This window comes from Embiotoca jacksoni, unplaced genomic scaffold (genome assembly GCF_022577435.1).
Source record: "Embiotoca jacksoni isolate LCO1_2020_lvr unplaced genomic scaffold, fEmbJac1.0.p SCAF_14, whole genome shotgun sequence".
In the NCBI taxonomy this organism is placed as follows: Eukaryota; Metazoa; Chordata; class Actinopteri; family Embiotocidae; genus Embiotoca; species Embiotoca jacksoni.
The window spans coordinates 11,807,843-11,824,650 of NW_027185274.1; the positions used below are offsets into that span (position 1 = coordinate 11,807,843).

The 16,808-nt window shown below is 38.5% G+C and overlaps 2 protein-coding genes across 4 annotated transcripts in view; both read right to left on the minus strand.

The window, feature by feature from the left end:
* LOC138197267 (solute carrier organic anion transporter family member 1C1-like) overlaps positions 1 to 7,958 on the minus strand; it is a 31,686-nt gene extending 23,728 nt beyond the window's left edge. Inside the window, exons 1-2 of one of the 2 annotated variants that reach the window (XM_069147968.1) lie at positions 7,597 to 7,958; positions 2,888 to 3,060 (exon numbers count right to left, since the gene is read on the minus strand). In XM_069147968.1, the coding sequence (XP_069004069.1) occupies positions 2,888 to 2,983 (96 nt within the window). In that variant the 5' untranslated portion in view covers positions 2,984 to 3,060; positions 7,597 to 7,958. The other variant, XM_069147969.1, reaches the window with a different exon arrangement.
* A 2,239-nt stretch (positions 7,959 to 10,197) lies between these two features.
* The window catches only part of LOC138197269 (cGMP-inhibited 3',5'-cyclic phosphodiesterase 3A-like), a 55,316-nt gene continuing 48,705 nt past the window's right edge, over positions 10,198 to 16,808 (minus strand). For both annotated transcript variants that reach the window (XM_069147973.1, XM_069147972.1), the window contains one exon: positions 10,198 to 16,523. In XM_069147973.1, the coding sequence (XP_069004074.1) occupies positions 16,129 to 16,523 (395 nt within the window). In that variant the 3' untranslated portion in view covers positions 10,198 to 16,128. The remainder of the gene's footprint in view (positions 16,524 to 16,808) is intronic.

Consider the following 16,808-nt stretch of genomic DNA (forward strand, 5'->3'; position numbering starts at 1 on the left):
TGTTTTTCCCAGGTGCCCCATGTGCACACTTTGTCTCACAAAAATAAAGACCTTAACGTGCGAAATGTAAAACTGCAATCTTCTTGCATTATCTTGGAAAATGTATGAAATGAAGAGAAAAAAATATTTTTCAATACAAATAAAGATGTTAAAGAAAGCCAATGCCTGACATCAAACCTTTTCTGAAGAAGCTCAAGCTGCATTGCTGTGCAAAGATAAGATTATCCCAGTAAAATTTTAAAAGTAAAAGTTAGAATCACGTCAGTGGCAAACGCCATACATAATTTGTCAAAGTTCCTGATGAGACTACATCTCTGAAAACCTCTGGCCAAAGAACTTTAATAAAACGTATTCTAATTCCAGTAACAATAACAATGAAGACTATTGCTTGCATAATTAAGTACAGTGAAGACATCACTGTAAAGGTGGAGTCAAGAGTGACTCCTCACTAAGTCATTATCACAAAAGTAATAACCTGACAATTGAATACTTTTCTTTCTGCAGAATACACTGCTTCTTTTGTGATTTTGCAACAAAGGCATGCATTGTGACATTTTCATTTTAAACTTTTAAGTTGTACTGTATCAAAGGCCAAATAAGCTGTGGCATCACTGTGATTAAAGATCACTAAAAAGACATTCACGTTAAAATTCACACAAAGCCCCCTTGTGACATGTGACTCGCTTTTGTTCTTAGCCTATTTGGTGTCACCAATCTAATACGCTTACACACACACACACACACACACACGCAGTTTTTAATTGTTTATGAGAGTGGTGCCTAAAAGTAGAAAACAATTAATTATACATAATTCATAACATTATTAGAAAGTGATTTGGGAGTTCTGAGATGGTGTTTGTAGCCAGAAATGAATGCAAAATAAAGAATCACTGAGATTGTGACACTAAAGTTCTAGTTTGATTTGTGGTACAAATCATAGAATAAATTGAGCACCGGATTAGAGTGGAAACGGGCTGTGCCATGCCCCACCCAGCTGCTCAGAGAACCAAACAATTCTGAGAATAAATAAGTCTTTCCTGCCACTGCAGTCTGTATTATGATAAGCTGCTTGAACACCATTGTCTTACATTACTTTCATGTGAGAACTATCAACAAGAGTGTCTGATCTCATCTAGGGCTTTACTAACTTTCATGTTGCTGGCAGAAGACATGCTTTTGGACAGTTTCTTCAAATGTTTTTTGAGGAGGGAGGAAAAAAAAAGTCAAAGGAAAGCCTGAGGTGGTCTCTTTTTATCAATATGAGATTCACATCATGTTCTGAGTTATTTTTATCAGTCTTTCTTCCATATGTAATGTTGATAACAGTCAACAAGACTGGCTGTAATGTTAATGTAAAAGAGCATGAAGTTGCCAAAGTGCAGTCCTTCCAGGAGTTTTTTGTGATTATTGTGATCAAAAATTGCAATATAATTTGCCGAGTTTGAAGTGAACTTTTTGTGGTTAAATTGCAGGAGTTAGAACAAAATTGAAAGTCGAGAAAAACACAAAGTTTTAGTTTTTTTTAGGCACTACCTGACAAAGAGTATGTAATCACTTCCTGTAACAATAAGCATGCTGCACATAACAGAAATATTTTAGTTCTATCTTTTTTATTTATTTATTGAACTTAGAGAATCATAGGGCTCAAAGTTGCAAAAAAACCACACAAAAAAAACATAAAAGTGACCTAGCTTTATATATGTGATACAAAGGCTACATCTGCCTTTCAAAATAAGAGCTTTAGATGCTCGTCCCTTAATATTATTATAACACATACTGTATGTACAAAAATAAAATGCAGGTTTCCTCCTGTGCACAGAGTTTGCAAGCAGAGCCTCGCTGATTGTAAATGAGGAGTTATTGTTTTTTTTAATAAAGCAGGTTTTGTTTGACTACTTTAGTGTAGTAATACTATCAACAGAGCTGTTGAGGAAATTTGTTTGCAGTAAAATCACGTCATCTTTGCACAATTGCAAGCTCCCACAAATATTGTGGAGATTGCTTAAATTTGCATCAATTATTGCGATCATAAAGGGGACTGGAAGTAGAAAGCCATTAGTCTCAGTTTGCTGATTTAAAAGGCTGCATCTCAAAATGACTTTTACTCTTCAACAACAGAAATAAATCCCTTGTTCTTTTATACTGCGGGTTGATGAAATGATAATGTTAAGCTGAGACGTGTTGCACATTGAACAATAAGTTGGTCTTACAAATGCTATAAGCCTGCTTAATGAGGCAGAATGGCTGGAGACACACTGAGTTAGTTGTAAACTGATCACGTCAGGAACTATTTATTTTATTTGAGAATGTTAGATAGTTGACCTGTTGAGTTTTATTGAAGGCAGCAGGAGGAAGGAACCGCCTTGCCATCTTTCAAATGAATCGCCGTCGAGGCTGGTATCATTGTTTGTTAACTCCCTAACAAGTACTGTTTTCTGCTATGAAATGATGACACTCATCAACCCCCGTTATGCAAAGAATGGGAGGTTTTATCTCCAGGTGGGGATGTTATGGCCATGTGAAGCTAAACTTGTGACGAGCATGACAGCCACATGAACATATGGAAAAAAAGAGAGAAGAAGCATGATTAATTTTGTCAGTTACGCATTCAGAAAGACAGGCCTCGGGTCTAACAGTATTCCTCACGCACACATGCAGCACATCATGCTTGTGGAGTGTGACTTGTTGGACTATTGCTTGTAATTAGGTCATGTACTTAGTGGCTCTGCAAACACAAATGTGTGAAAGGATGTCCTAAGAGAGCGCATGACTCCCCAACACACACACACACACCAACACACCAACACACCAACACACTGCATCTACAAGAGGAGAAGGTGTCAGCTCGTTATTTCTAGCCTTCATTAAGACGTGTAAGTTTGCTTACCTTCAGACTGGTGCAGGGAGAGGAGCGGGCTTGTCTGGCTGTGCCATCACTGTGTCCCTTCTCTTGTGCGCATCCTTGCTCAGCTCTCTCCTCCATCCTCCAGAAATGTCTTTGTGTGTCCTCGGCAGAAGTCTCCCACGTAATGCAATTTCTTGGCACTGTGGCATGCAACTCTGGAAATGGATAATTCAAGCATGTGACCCACTTCTCATCCTGAGCACGGAAACAGAAACACATATACAGCAGCCGGCAGCGGTGGGAGACACACGGACACACACAACACCAGGATCTACATTTTGTTCGAGAGAACATAAGACTTAAATTGCAGCTCTGTTCAAAACATGCAACGAAATGTGTTTGACTTCAACCAAATAAATTCCAATTAAATGATAAATGCTGTGAACTGACTGCGTTGCTGCTATAATTCTTTCTTTCACATGCACACTGCTGTCACTTACTGCATCTGCCAATCAATTGGGTTGATGGAAGGGAAGTGAGTTTTCCTAATTTACCTATTGAGATATACAGGTGCTGCCAGATACTCACTTTTTTTTTTTTTTTTTTTAAACATATGCTAATAAAGCAAGAGGACTGCAGGCATCTAATGCTTTTCTTCACCCTTGAAACTCCTATTCAGGCACAAAAAAATCCACAGAGCAAACATGGTGCATTTAACTGAGCTGGGCTTGTCTTGTACAGAACATTTTGCAAACCTCCTCGACCTCTCTCTTCATCTATTTTTGGCTGAAGCATGGAACTAACTCTTTGTACTTATATATGCTACATAGAAATATTAGCATTACATGTAAAGAAATGTATATAACAGTGCTTCTTGTTTATACTTTAGGCAATATTCAGAAAAATGCAGAATCGGTCGCAATATGATGTAGATGCACTTTTACCTGTTTAGCTGGCTTTTTTTTTTTTTTATCTACATACTTAATTATAAGATGTTTTAACAAGCATGGTATGACCCACTAAATACACATTTATAGCAGGGCCTTCCTGAATGAATCTATGTAAGATCATGCAGTGCTTGAGAGGCAGGCCAAAGCGTGATTCCATTAGCATCTTATTGACATCAATGTCAGCTGAGTTGGGTCAAACAACAAAGAAAGGGGGAATCACGTAAAATACCGCTTTTCTGCTAACCGTTCATTCGTTTTTGTGTTCATAATCTGACAATTCATCAAAACAAAAGTAAGCCTCAGTGTTTTATGATCTGATTCTCATTATTACTATTTACCTCATTTGTCTCAATGACTGATTGCCAGATCAATATTTCGCAGTGGGCAACTGCTTCACAGTAATAACAATTCAGTGTTTGTTTGTTTTTTTTACTTCATAGATTTTGTCAGTTGTGTTTAAAAAGTTTTGTTTATCTGTCAGGAGTTTGGTGTTGAACAGTTGAAATCACTGTTGCGTGACAGACTGGATTTTTAGATTCAACACAGATGCCGTGCAGTGTCGTATTGGAAAGTGTATCAAAAAATCAGGACATTTCAAAGGAATAACACTAGCACTGAAGAACACAATGAAGACTCCGACATTATGAAAAGCTATTCATTTCTCTGAATCTACTGTGTGTATGGAGATAATTATAATGGAAGATGACGATTTTGCCTCTTTCTTACATCTTCCTTCAGTTCATCCTTTCTGACCCCTTCCGCTCCCTGTCTATGAATACTTTCTTTCTCTTTCCTCACATTTGTTATGCTTATTTCATGTATTGGCCGCTCCTCTCCCCCTCAGTCCATTTCAGTAGTCATGTGAAACAGTGAATGTAATTGCTCTAGGGGACGGAGTTGGGGATTGAGATGCAGAAAAAAAAAAAGACTGCCAAGAATCATAACCGTTTCTGCCAGTGAGACTGACACTATATGGAACATTTTTACATTTATTGTACAATTATTTCTCTGTCATCAGGACCAGAACAGACAAAAGGAGCAAGCAAATTGGCAATAGGTGTGACCTACTTTCGAGGAATTCGACTAATAGCAGCTTTGAGTAAACCAGTACAAAGCAGTAGTGTACTAGGTTAGGTTAGGTAGTTACGTAGGTAATTGGCAATAGGTGTGACGTAGGTAACTACCTAACCTAACCTAGTACACAAAAGCAGCAGGTTTAAAAACCCTGATAGAATAGTTCAGGCACTTTTTATTGTGTACCACCACAGATTGAACCTGATTGTCTCATTCTCACAAACACTGTGCGAGTATTATGTCATGTCTCAAACATAGTCACTGCAGCGGAAATGCAGCTACTACATGATGACTTGTTCTATACACAGTAATGTAATAAAATATTCAAATGATGATTAATAATATAAATATGAGTCTTTGTGTTGGTGATAAACCAAGCACCAGGCTCTATTTACTAGATTCACCGTTGAAAAATGAAGCAGTACTTGAGCTCCGAAGAAAGAAAGAAGACTTGATTGTTTAATCCATCCATATTGTATCCAAAAACTCCAAATACTCCTTTTCAAATTACAACCCTGTTTACATTTGTGTAAAATGTAAATTAAAAACAGACACGCTGAGCAGCTAAAATTATATCTTAGGCAATAAGAAACTGGTCTCCTCAGTTCTCAAAAATGTGTGTTGTAAAAAGAAGAAGTGATGCAAAACAGTGGTACACTTGCCCTTGTCCCAACTTTTTTGAAACACGTTGCTGGCATCAAATTACAAATAAGCATATATTATTTAATAAAACAATAAAATTTCGCAGTTTCAACATTTGATATGTTGTCTTTAGTCTATCTGTAAGAAAATATTTGTTTATGTGATTTGCAAATCATTGCATTCTGTTTTTATTTACATTTTACACAGCGTCCCAACTTTTTCAGAATTAGGGTTTAAAAAAAAAAACCTAAAAAAAAACGTTTTTCCTGGTCATACGCTCCACAACAAGAGATAATGCTGATTTCATTCCATGTCACAGAGTGGAGCCAAAATAAATTGGCGTCCACGGTCCTCAAAATTGATCAAGATCACCACATTACTTCCCTTTCTTAGACTTACACTTTATTAATCCCACAGTGGGGAAATTTAGTCGTCACAGCAGCGTAGAAACACAAAACGGTTTCTATGTAAACAAAAACACACCGTGACAGCCGCCATACCACAAGCAGCGATGAGCTGGTTGTGCTCCACATTCCCTGCACCAGCCGCTCCTCTGCCTTAGTCTCCTGCCTATCAATTGGAATACATGAAATGTCACTCTTCTTATATCCTGTGCTCCATATCGACATGCTGTATGTCTCCACAGATTTCTGTTCCGTGTACCACTGTGGGTGTTAATCCCCCCCCCCCCCCATTAACTCCTTAGGATGCTGGTAAAGCATTCCACAGCTACATGTTCTTGTACAGAATATCCAGTCAGTAAGACTAATGTATGCCCAGCTAAGTATGTACATAAAAGCACATGCTTTGTACTGGGGGAAAACATTTACCGCGTTTAAAAACAGTAATAATAGAAAAAAAAAACTGTGTGTGTGAAAAGATTACAAATTTTAGCAGGCTTAACTGCCCAATGTTCAAAATACGTACTTAACTCATCACCTTCATTATGGAGTGATTCGTATTACTGGCAATGGAAAAGCATTTAACCAAGAAAAACTAGTTAAAGCCCCGTCCTCTTCATAGAATCTAACCATTGAGCTAACAAGGCACGTCATGCTCACAGCAATGCAGACACCGGCCACCTGACACCTGACAGGGAGGTTTAAAGATGCTCACATACAGATTTAGATTTGTTGTTGGGGTTGCGAAAAGCTTTGGTTAAAATGCGGGTATGTGGGTGTCATCTGTGAAGATGGTAATCAAGCAATCATCCATGTCTGAAATACATACTTTTAATCACATCTGAACTCTGGAGATAGTTAACATGCAGGCTACTGATGACAGCTTTACTGATTTCTTCACCAATGGTTAGCCAACTAATTAAGAGGACTTTGGTTTATTAAAAAAAAAAAAAAGCCGGCTGCCAGCTTATTCTTATTGCCTAATATATAATTTTAGCTGCTCAGTATCCAGTATCTGCTGCTACAGAAAGACTTGGCCGACAGTGATATGGAGTTACAATTTAGCTCTGGAAACGAAGGAATCATGACTGGAAACAGTACAGGGGGAAAGAGATGCAGCCAAAGAGCTGTTATGTATTGAAAGGATAAAAGAATAAAGACCTTTTCCAGGGTAACATTATGTAGGAGCAGAATTTCTTAATGCTTGTTTCAAATATCTTTCTGGCGCAGGTCGAGCAGGGATAATCTTTCAAAAACGTGACATTTAGCCTGCAGGTAACAGGTGCCTTGTGGGAAAAGCAAACAACAACAACAACAACAACACCCCCTCAACATCTTACAGCAGTCAGTTTACTGTTAACCAGTGCTGCTCTCCCGCAGTTCCCATGAATGAAATTGTTTTATAAATGAATCACTGGCCTCTAATGAGATTCTTGAGTGGAACAAAGACACTATTCAAAAAGAGATATTTGAGTGTCTTATAAGTAGATCGAACTCGGCTAAGTGCATGCGACAAAGTCAGATTGTGACGACATACCAATTACCACAGTCACGCCAGAAACAAAAATGCCTGTGGTCACTTTTGATAAGAGAAGCCAGACCCTCCTCGACAACCTGAATCACACGGTTTGGATCTCCAGCAAAGAGCGACGTGGTGATGCGAGGAGAGGACGAAGCCACTTACCCGCCCTCCCCCCCGGGGTCCTGATAAATAATCGTCGCTGGAGCAACACAGATTAAAACAGCCAATCGGAAGCACAGGTAGCCAGCCACCCTTCAGCCAGCTCCGGTCAAACTTCTCATGCGGATGGGAAATGCGGAGACGCGCCGGCTCTTGTCGCGAATGCTCTGAGAACGACGTGAACCTTCACGGTTCATTTCCAGCCGACTCCAAATTGAATGGGCATTTTAGTCTCGTGACACACGTCTTCACCACTTAGTGTGTGTCGGCGAAACGCGGCTCTGGGATGTGCTGCGGTTGCAGATGCACCCCACAGTCTTTCTCTCCCAGACTGACTGGAGACAGAAGGCTCCGGTACAAATTGGGCGTCTTAATCTGCAGCTCCTTTGGGCGCGTTCTCCTCTCTCTCCTCTCTTTCTGTCTCCATGCCTCTCCTCCTCCTCCTCCTCCCCCCTCCTCCTCCTCGAGCTTTATTGGAATCATGTAATATTTACAGTATGATGCGTTTGTCAACGTGATGTTACTGACCAGACTTTACAACTGAAAACAGTTGTCCGCTTTAGAAAATGTGAGTTTATCTAAAAATGTAAAAAAAAAAAAAAAAAAAAGTATATATATTTGTCTCATAGCTGCGTTATCATCTTTGAATTTATTTGCAAAATTTAATCTGTGAGTCTGTGCTGAGTGTTCCCTTCCTAATCTGCGAGTCATGATCGGTTTATATTTCCTTGTGTTTCCTGTGTATAATTGGGAGATGCGGCTGAAGGATGCAGTTATTAGCTGTGTGTGTGTGTGTGTGTGTGTGTGTGTGTGCTATGTTCTTCAAAGTGAGAGTTTATTTTGCGGATTTATTTCTGTCTCTCTGTAGCTCCGTTTTCTCTCCTATTCTGCCAGCTCAGTCTCATAAAAATCCTGTTTACCTTTTACAACTTTCTGTTGGCCAATAAAAACTCCACTCAATCCAAATTTAGAACAGGCATTTGATGGGATCATATCATTTAGTACTGAATAAGACAAGATGATTGGCTTTATATTGTTATTTCACATTCATTTCGTTTGCTACATAAATAGAAGGTCGACGTTCAGTTGAAAGAAGGAAAATAAATTCCATTAAAAGTACTGATTAACATTCAAATGTAATAAAATTCACCTGCCATGGCTACCCCTCCTAGTCCTAAAAAAAACCCAGCAAGGATAATAAGACAGCAAGTAATAAACAATAAATAATCAGTCAACAATGGTAAAATGTCAAATGCTAAAAATTTCAGGTGCAAAATACATTTAATAAATAAATAAATATTAATAATAAATAACGAGGTGTAAAGTGCATGTTCATTACCTTTACTGCCTGGGGGTAGAAACTGTCTTTGAGGCAGCTAGGACCAGCTCTGATGCTCTATAACCTTTTTCCTGATGGAAGGAGGAAGAACAGGCCGTGTGCTGGGTGGCTGCTATCCCCCATGATACCCAGTGCCTTCATTCCACAGCAACCGATAGAAATGTCCTGGATCTTTGGCAGTGGTGTTCCTATGATTTATGATGCCATTTTTCCTGTCCTTAGTTCTTTGTGGCCCTGTTTAGTCGGGTTGCCCAACCATGCCATTATGCCTCAAGTAAGGATGCTTTCTCTGGTAGCACGGTAAATTGACAAGGGTTTTTTGACCTTCCATACTTTTTCAGGAATCGCAGAAAAGTCACCATTTCCACAAGATAGTTTTTGATGTAGACTGGTGGTTTAGCAGAACTAGACTGTCTGTAATTGACAATTACCTCCTTAGTTTTTAAAACATCTGGTGAGAGATTATTGTCTTTACACCATAAAGATAAGTTCCTCACCTCTTCTCTGCAGGCATTCTTATTGTTGTCTATAAGTCCAATAACTGTGGTGTTATCTGCGAATTTCACAGTGCTGTTATTTTTATGTTTGGCAACACAGTCATATGTGAACAGGTTATAAAGTCAGGGACTAAGGCAACATCCCCGTAGTGCTTCTGTGTTGAGAGTTATCACAGATGAGTGTTTGGAATCTACTCTGTCTGTAGTGTTGAAAGTTATACACCACTTACAGATGGAACTGCTGAGATCAACGTCTCTAAGCTTTCACATCAATTTATATTTATATATATCAGCTATGTAAATAAATGTTACCAAACATGAGTTGGTTTTCGACATTTCAGTCTGATGTGTGTCTAAATGTGTTTGGTTGCTTTGTAGCAGCCTTAAGACAGTGGATGCCATGCATAATCAAAACTCCAATCTTAGGTTGCAAATTATGTGTCCAGCCGCCTTCGACTGGCTGGAGCAGATTAATGAAGGAAGAAGCTGTGGCATGTCCAGTTAACTAATTATGGACCAACTGGATTGGAAGCTATACTTTAAGGAAGTAAGAGTATTTCGTACATGTTGCTTAATGCAAGCTTCAATTATTAGTGACAGAAAGAACTGCAACTCTATTTTAGTAAAAAGGATTCTTCGCAGTGTTATCCGATTTCATTTTGTACTTACTCATTTAAAAAATTGGTTATCAAAATGTAATAAACTCTAATTGATACTCATTCCACGAGTTGTTGGAAAAATGGCTAAAGAACGAGACGGACACACGTGCAGCATTTATAAATCTTATTATTCAACAATATTCACATTACAACATCAACACTGTTCTGCTAGTGACAGGTTCTAATAATCCCAATATATTGTATAGTTACTTTGTAATACATTATTAAGAGGCACTTCCAGTAAGTCTGGCAATAGAGGAGCTACAGTATTGTGTCTAAATTACAAAACAGTAAAAATAAATATTTTTCTAAAAGTTTTTTTGTCATAATATACTTTTGAATCTGTACAGTATATATTTTTTTTTATACAAAGTCAAACAATATCTAGAAATAAAATGTCATATTCCACTTCAACAAATACTGGTGAATCACACAATTTCCCCATCCTGTAGGTATTGCTACATGTGTTAAGTGCAAGATACTGGAGAGAAGAAAAGAATTGAGTCTGTAAAGCGCCTATAGTTGATAAAAGTCTTGTTTGTCTCGCTTTAAAGGTGGTGAAAAAAAAAAAAGTTTGTTTTGGTTTCTTTGTGATGAACAAGGAAAGGTGAGGAATATAGCATTCAACCAATGTAGACATACATACATGTGACAAATGGTATGGCACAGGAGCAGGGCCCCTTTTAAAATGGCTGAAACAACAAACAATACAAAAAATAAGTGTTTTTGGTTCAAACCATCTAAAAGAAACTTCAAGGGCCTCAGTCTGAGAACAGAACAGTTGGTCAGTTACATTGTAGTGCTACCGGTGCCTATTGATATGGCAGTGAAAGAATAACAGACAGTAAAGATGTGGAAAACACCGTGAGCTGTGGTCTCTTAGACAAATGTTGACAATTCTTAAGTTGCTTTAATATGTCTTATTTTCACGAGAGCAAATCTTATGCATATTCAGATATCCTCAGCAGGGTTTGAAAAACACTGACAAAAAAACAAACAAAAAAAAACTTGCTCTTTTCAGGGCTCATTTTGTGCAAAACACAAAAAACTGCAAAGTTCAAAAAGTTTCTTTGGTTTGCACAAGTTAATCCAGTGTGCAGCAATCCCCTTCTTCTTGTTTTTTAAACAGAAACAGTTTCGTTGTAGTTATGCACCCTACACTTTTGTTGTTGTCGAGCCAAGTTTTTACAGGGAAATTCTGTATAACAGGTGGAAGCAGAGTTGTGAATTCCTTGTGATTGCCTGGTACAAACCATTTGCAAGTGCAGCAATGACAACCAAGGTAAAAAACTTAACAGATGACATGACCTTATGTTTTGATGGTTGAGAACATTATGTCATCTACAGTATTTAGAATTTAATAAAAAATTATTTAATCACAAAAATTCTGTCTCACTTCTCAAGAGAACCATGGAACCATGGCATGGTTTTCCATGTATTAGCCCGTTTACTACAAATCAATGACTGTATATTGCACACATTACATCACAAGTAATCCTCTTAGAAACAATGCGTCTTTGTGTTATAAATCTGGATGTATTTTGTATTTAACTGCAGGCATCCACTAGTTTCCATCCCATTAATCCATCCCTGCGAACATGACGTCTTCATTCAGATTCTGTAAAGTAATGCAGTAATACTGAGCTTTCACATTTTGAAATCGGTCGACAATTAAATTAGATTATGGATGCAACAATAATAAAATATTGGGAGCGTAATCAGACTGTTTCTTAATTTTTTCAAAGTGTGCAAATTGACTTTCATACTTTGCAGAGATAAAAAGAAACCAGTGCCTGTCTGGAAATGCAGGAAAAACACTTTTACAACACAACATTTAAAATGGCAAAGCTTGCATTTCAAAATGGTTAGCAACTAGTTAAGATTTGTAGGAAAAAGCTAAAACGTAAAAACACTGAAATGGCCTTTGAATTTCACTGCATAAAATCTTGAAATCTGCTCCTAAAAAAACTGACCACTCACTTGCAATTTACCCGAACGCCCGAAGACGTTTCACACTAACATGCTCCAAAGTTTTAATTTGCTTGCGATGAAAATAGCAACCCCAAATTCAATCACAGCTTCAATTAATTCAGGTCTCTTGGAATGCTGCAGTGTAGTTTGCACAGTTAACGAGGCAGAGACGAGATCAGAGGAGGGAAGTGTCTATTTTGAGTGACTTGAATCCTAGCGAGCTTTGAATTTTTCAGACCATGTAAAATTCAAACAAAAAAAAGTGAAGGAAGTCTGGAAAACTCTGCAAATCCCAAAAGGTTGAAGAGCATGAGATAGTACAAGAGTGAGACATGAAAAATCCATTGTAATAGTATGCACATTAGATTGCAAGTGAGGTATTGATATACTGTCGAGTGCGTAGGATATTTACAGTGCATGGAGCTCAAGCTCATTCATGTGTACTCAAATTCCTGTTGTTTATGTGAGACAGGAGGCTTGCAGAGCTTTTTGCTTTTAGGTGGTTATTTTTTTTAGAACATCTTAAGTTCAAAAGCTACCGTGATGTACAGAAAAAGCTCAACTGAAAAACCCCAGTCAGCTGTACAGATCAGATTGTGTCTCAGCTGGTGTTTACATATAATTGTGACCTGCTATAGACAGATTTAGCATGATAAGCTAATGGAGAGGCTACTGGAAGACGTTGGTGCAGGAGGGGTCATGTAAATCTGAGCGCATCGTGCTGCATATGCTACAAATACACAAAAGACACAAATTGTTTCAAGGGTCAGATGTCACTTTGCCTCAGTTTTTCTGTTGCCAAGCAAGATTAGCTTTTTATTTATTTTTTATTTTAAGCTATTTTTGTCTAGGAATTCTTGTCTGATTCACATCAGTGCTTGAGGCACTCTTGCTTTTAATCGTGTGCTAGGCTGCATTATTGTTTGTTAATCAAAACCCAGCTCAGTTTTGTTTTAAAAGCGGTTCCTTCTTTGAATGCAATTGCTTTTGTAAATAAGAAAAACATCAGACTTTAGTGCGTTCACCTCAAACTGAAACATGAACAATACGTTTCGGCTTTGGCAAGTGCAGTCTTCCTTTTTCATAGTGTTGAACACAAGTTCAACTACTGCACCCTTTTGTAAGTACAGGGAATAAGCAGTCATGAGCATTATGCTGCACAGTTTAGCCCTCCTTTGCACAATTAACATTTTGATAACATTAAGGATTTAGACAGCCTTACAACAGTAAGAAAAACTGCAAATTAGCTTAGATAATAATATAAGAGTTGAGAAACTAGGTCACAGTAGGGCAAGTTCAACCAGTAAAAATAGCCAGCCTCTTTAATAGTTTACTTGGTGTTTTTTTTCAGCCAGCGTTTGTGAATAACGTCTAACAGACCGTTTGCATAAAGTTCAGTCTTAGTGGAGGTTTGCATTTCTATATTATGTTCTTTTTGGTTGCCGTTTTCGTTTCAATGTTGCTTCAAGTTTTCTTCATGTCATTACTTTAGCTACTTATCAGAGTGATCAATGCTCACCAACATCTCACCTTCCCCTTGTGACTTGCATGGCTTCAATTTGTCAATACGCATTGTAATTTTGATTAATTTTCCATGCACCTCAGCTAATCTTTGAGGTATTTAATACAATAGAGTTCCAAACACCCTACTTGCAAGAGCTGAGGCAGAATCACAGATCGCTGCTGTTTAATTCCCTCTGACATCTAGTTTCATATCTTACTCCACTTTGCGTATCAAGTCTACAGCATCTTCTCCAAAATGTGCCACCAAAGTCCAAGAAAATTATTTAACTCTATTAAAATATGCCTCTGTCCCTTGTGCAGATTTGATTTAAAAAGTACCTGTTACACACCAGCAGGCGAAGACACTAAGTACCCTTAAATCTCTGGCTTTGAATCCACAAAGGGCCCCTGTTACTTTCCTGATGTCAAATCAAATACACTGTACTGCATATCCCTCTAATACGTTTTGCAGACTTGGGAAACACAGAACATCACATGATTTTGAATCCGACCAAACTGGCTCATCTTCAAAGAGTTACATCTGGAAGAATGCGCTGAGATGTGAAAAAGATCTGAGACCCCCGTGACCCCTTATAAGCAGCAACAAGTAAAGCTGAAAGGCTTCTCCTTTGCCGCCTTCCTATTTCATTACAAAGCCTCATTACCAAGGCTGTTCTCCTTGTTCACACTTTACTTCATCATCATCAATCTAAATCTCTGAGGACATCAAAGAAGAGCACCAACGCCACCTGCTCAGGAGTTTGTAATGTAATAAGCGACTGGTACAAATGGAAAGCAAACCATCTGTGTTTGCTGGCGTGTGATCAGAAATGCTTTCATGGAATTTTGGATTAATTGATTGGATTTTTGGACAAATTTTGTCGTTTAAAACTATTGCAGTCATCTTCAATGACAGCTTTTGTTAAAGCAATTTTCTGCTAATCATTTAAGATTGACTGTTCAAAATACTTTCCAAAGTGCAGAAAAAATGTCTTCACATTATCACAGAAGATATTTGAGACTATGAAGGCTGCACTCCAACAATCCATTTTATTTTTTTTTAAACGTACTTAATAAGTCATTAATTAACAATATACTAATTATCATTATGCATTCATGCAGCTGTGGCTCTTTCTTTGTATTCTTAAAATAAAGTGGGTTCCATCACTCAGAAATGGTAAACATTTTTGTTCCCATGTTACTTTCTTTGCTTTTTTGTGGCAATAATGAAAGACTGACTGGCTTTGCTTTTACTTTACCTTCTGAAACAATTGGCCTACATACAAGCTTTAAAATGATATCAAAAGAAAGAAAAACACATTGTCGTCATTGGGGACTGCATAACTGTAATTGATCTAACTGGTCTTAAATGGCATTAACTTATTACCTAGTTTTGTGTCTTTTAAGTTAGTTTGAATGTGATTAACAAATTTGTGCTGTTGACCTTCCTTTTGTGTTTCATCAAGGACACCGCATGCTTCTGGGGACATCAGTAATTTGCCTCAAACAGTACAGACAGAGAAGCAGAAGAAGTACCAAATAAAAAGACAAGGAAACTGGATTTTTGTTTTTGTTTCTCTATAGGTTCTGCCTTCCTGAGTTATGCAACCTGGAAACATGTAGGTGTGCTGTACTGACTGAGTAACAAAAGACAGGGGAAAAAAATGACTACTTACTAACATTGTTTGACATGAACAAAACATGGTTTTGTATGTTTTTCCTTGAGCAAGCGAAAACCTTTTACAGCAACAGGGTTCTTTGTGAAACTTCCTATCTGTTTCAAGTGTGGAATGTGTTTCTGCTGTAGCTGTGTGTGTGTGTGTGTGTGTGTGTGTGTGTGTGCGTGCATGCGTGCGTGCGTGCGTGCGTGCGTGCGTGCGTGCGTGTGCGTGTGTGCGTGTGTGCGTGCGTGTCTGAAGCCTGTGTGGGTGTATGTCTGTATACATAGTGCACTACTGGCTCTTTTTTCAGTCTCCCTCTGAAATCCACATGCCTGAGCCTCAGTGGACACAGCTTTTTCCTCGTCTTTCATCCTATTGTCTTTGAAGGAGAAGGGACTTGTTGCACATCCCCAACCAGCTGGGTGGCTCCACAGTGTGTTGATATCATGGGAGCAACAAGAGGAGTGTGTGGGGGGCTTGTGACAGTGTATTACTCACTGGTGAAGTGAATCTCTGAATCAGCGTGGTTGGCCCATAGTGCAGGATGGGCAGTCTGGGTGAGGGCAGGGCACCAGATCTGGACTAAAGCATCCACGAAAACAAAAACAAACACAGTCCAAATTCATTATTCATTGTCTTTTTTTTTTCTTTTTCAGAGTCAACTACTTCCTCTTTGTCACTTCATCTTTTGCTCATCTCATCTCTCTCTCCTTGTCAGATGCCTTGAGAATGCGTCATCCCTGTCCTAAACCCTGTTTTTGTTAGGCACATTTTACCCAAAACATCTTCTACAGTGTTGTGTCAAAGTAATGTGCTGGCTACCATAAAGTTTAGTTAGGAAAGAAACAAACGTTTTCAAACAACTTTCATATTCCTGGTTTAAAAGGAGGTCAAAGTTCATGATATCACTCTGGCTCATCATCTTTTTCTCCTGAACTCTCTGATTGTGGAAGGATTTCTTCTTCCTCTATAGCCGGCACCTCTTCCCTTTCATCAAGGCCATCAGTCGACTCCTCCTCTTTGCTTGCTTGCTCTTGCTCTTGCTCTTGCTCTTGCTCTTGATCTTGATCTTGCTCTTGCTCTTGCTCTTGCTCTTGCTCTTGCTCTTGCTCTTCCTCTTCCTCGTGAATGGCTGTGATTGGATCGTTTGGGTTGCCGATGCAGTTCGGGTTCTTTTCCTGGGCCTGCTCTGGGTCTTCTGCAGCAATCACTCTTTTCCACATTTCATGATTTTCCAAAAGATGCTGTGTGATCTGGCAGAAGACTTTCCTCCTGCTCACCTTTTTGGTGTCTTGCCGCTCTGTGAGACACAAACCCAACAGTTAGACAAGGTGCTGAGAGAGTACCCGACCTTTACGGAATATTTTATATTTTGGGAAAATATACTTGTTGGCTTTGCCAAGAATTACATGAAAGGAGTTATGTAATTGTTACACATAGCTAAGCAGAAAGGCAGGACACAGGGCTAAATAGCGAGCTTGGATCTGTTGTAGGTTAGAAGAAATCTACCAGCAGCTCCTCTAAAGCTCAATAATTAACAAGTTATAATTCCTTCCAACAAATAAAGTAGAACAAAAAAACCTTA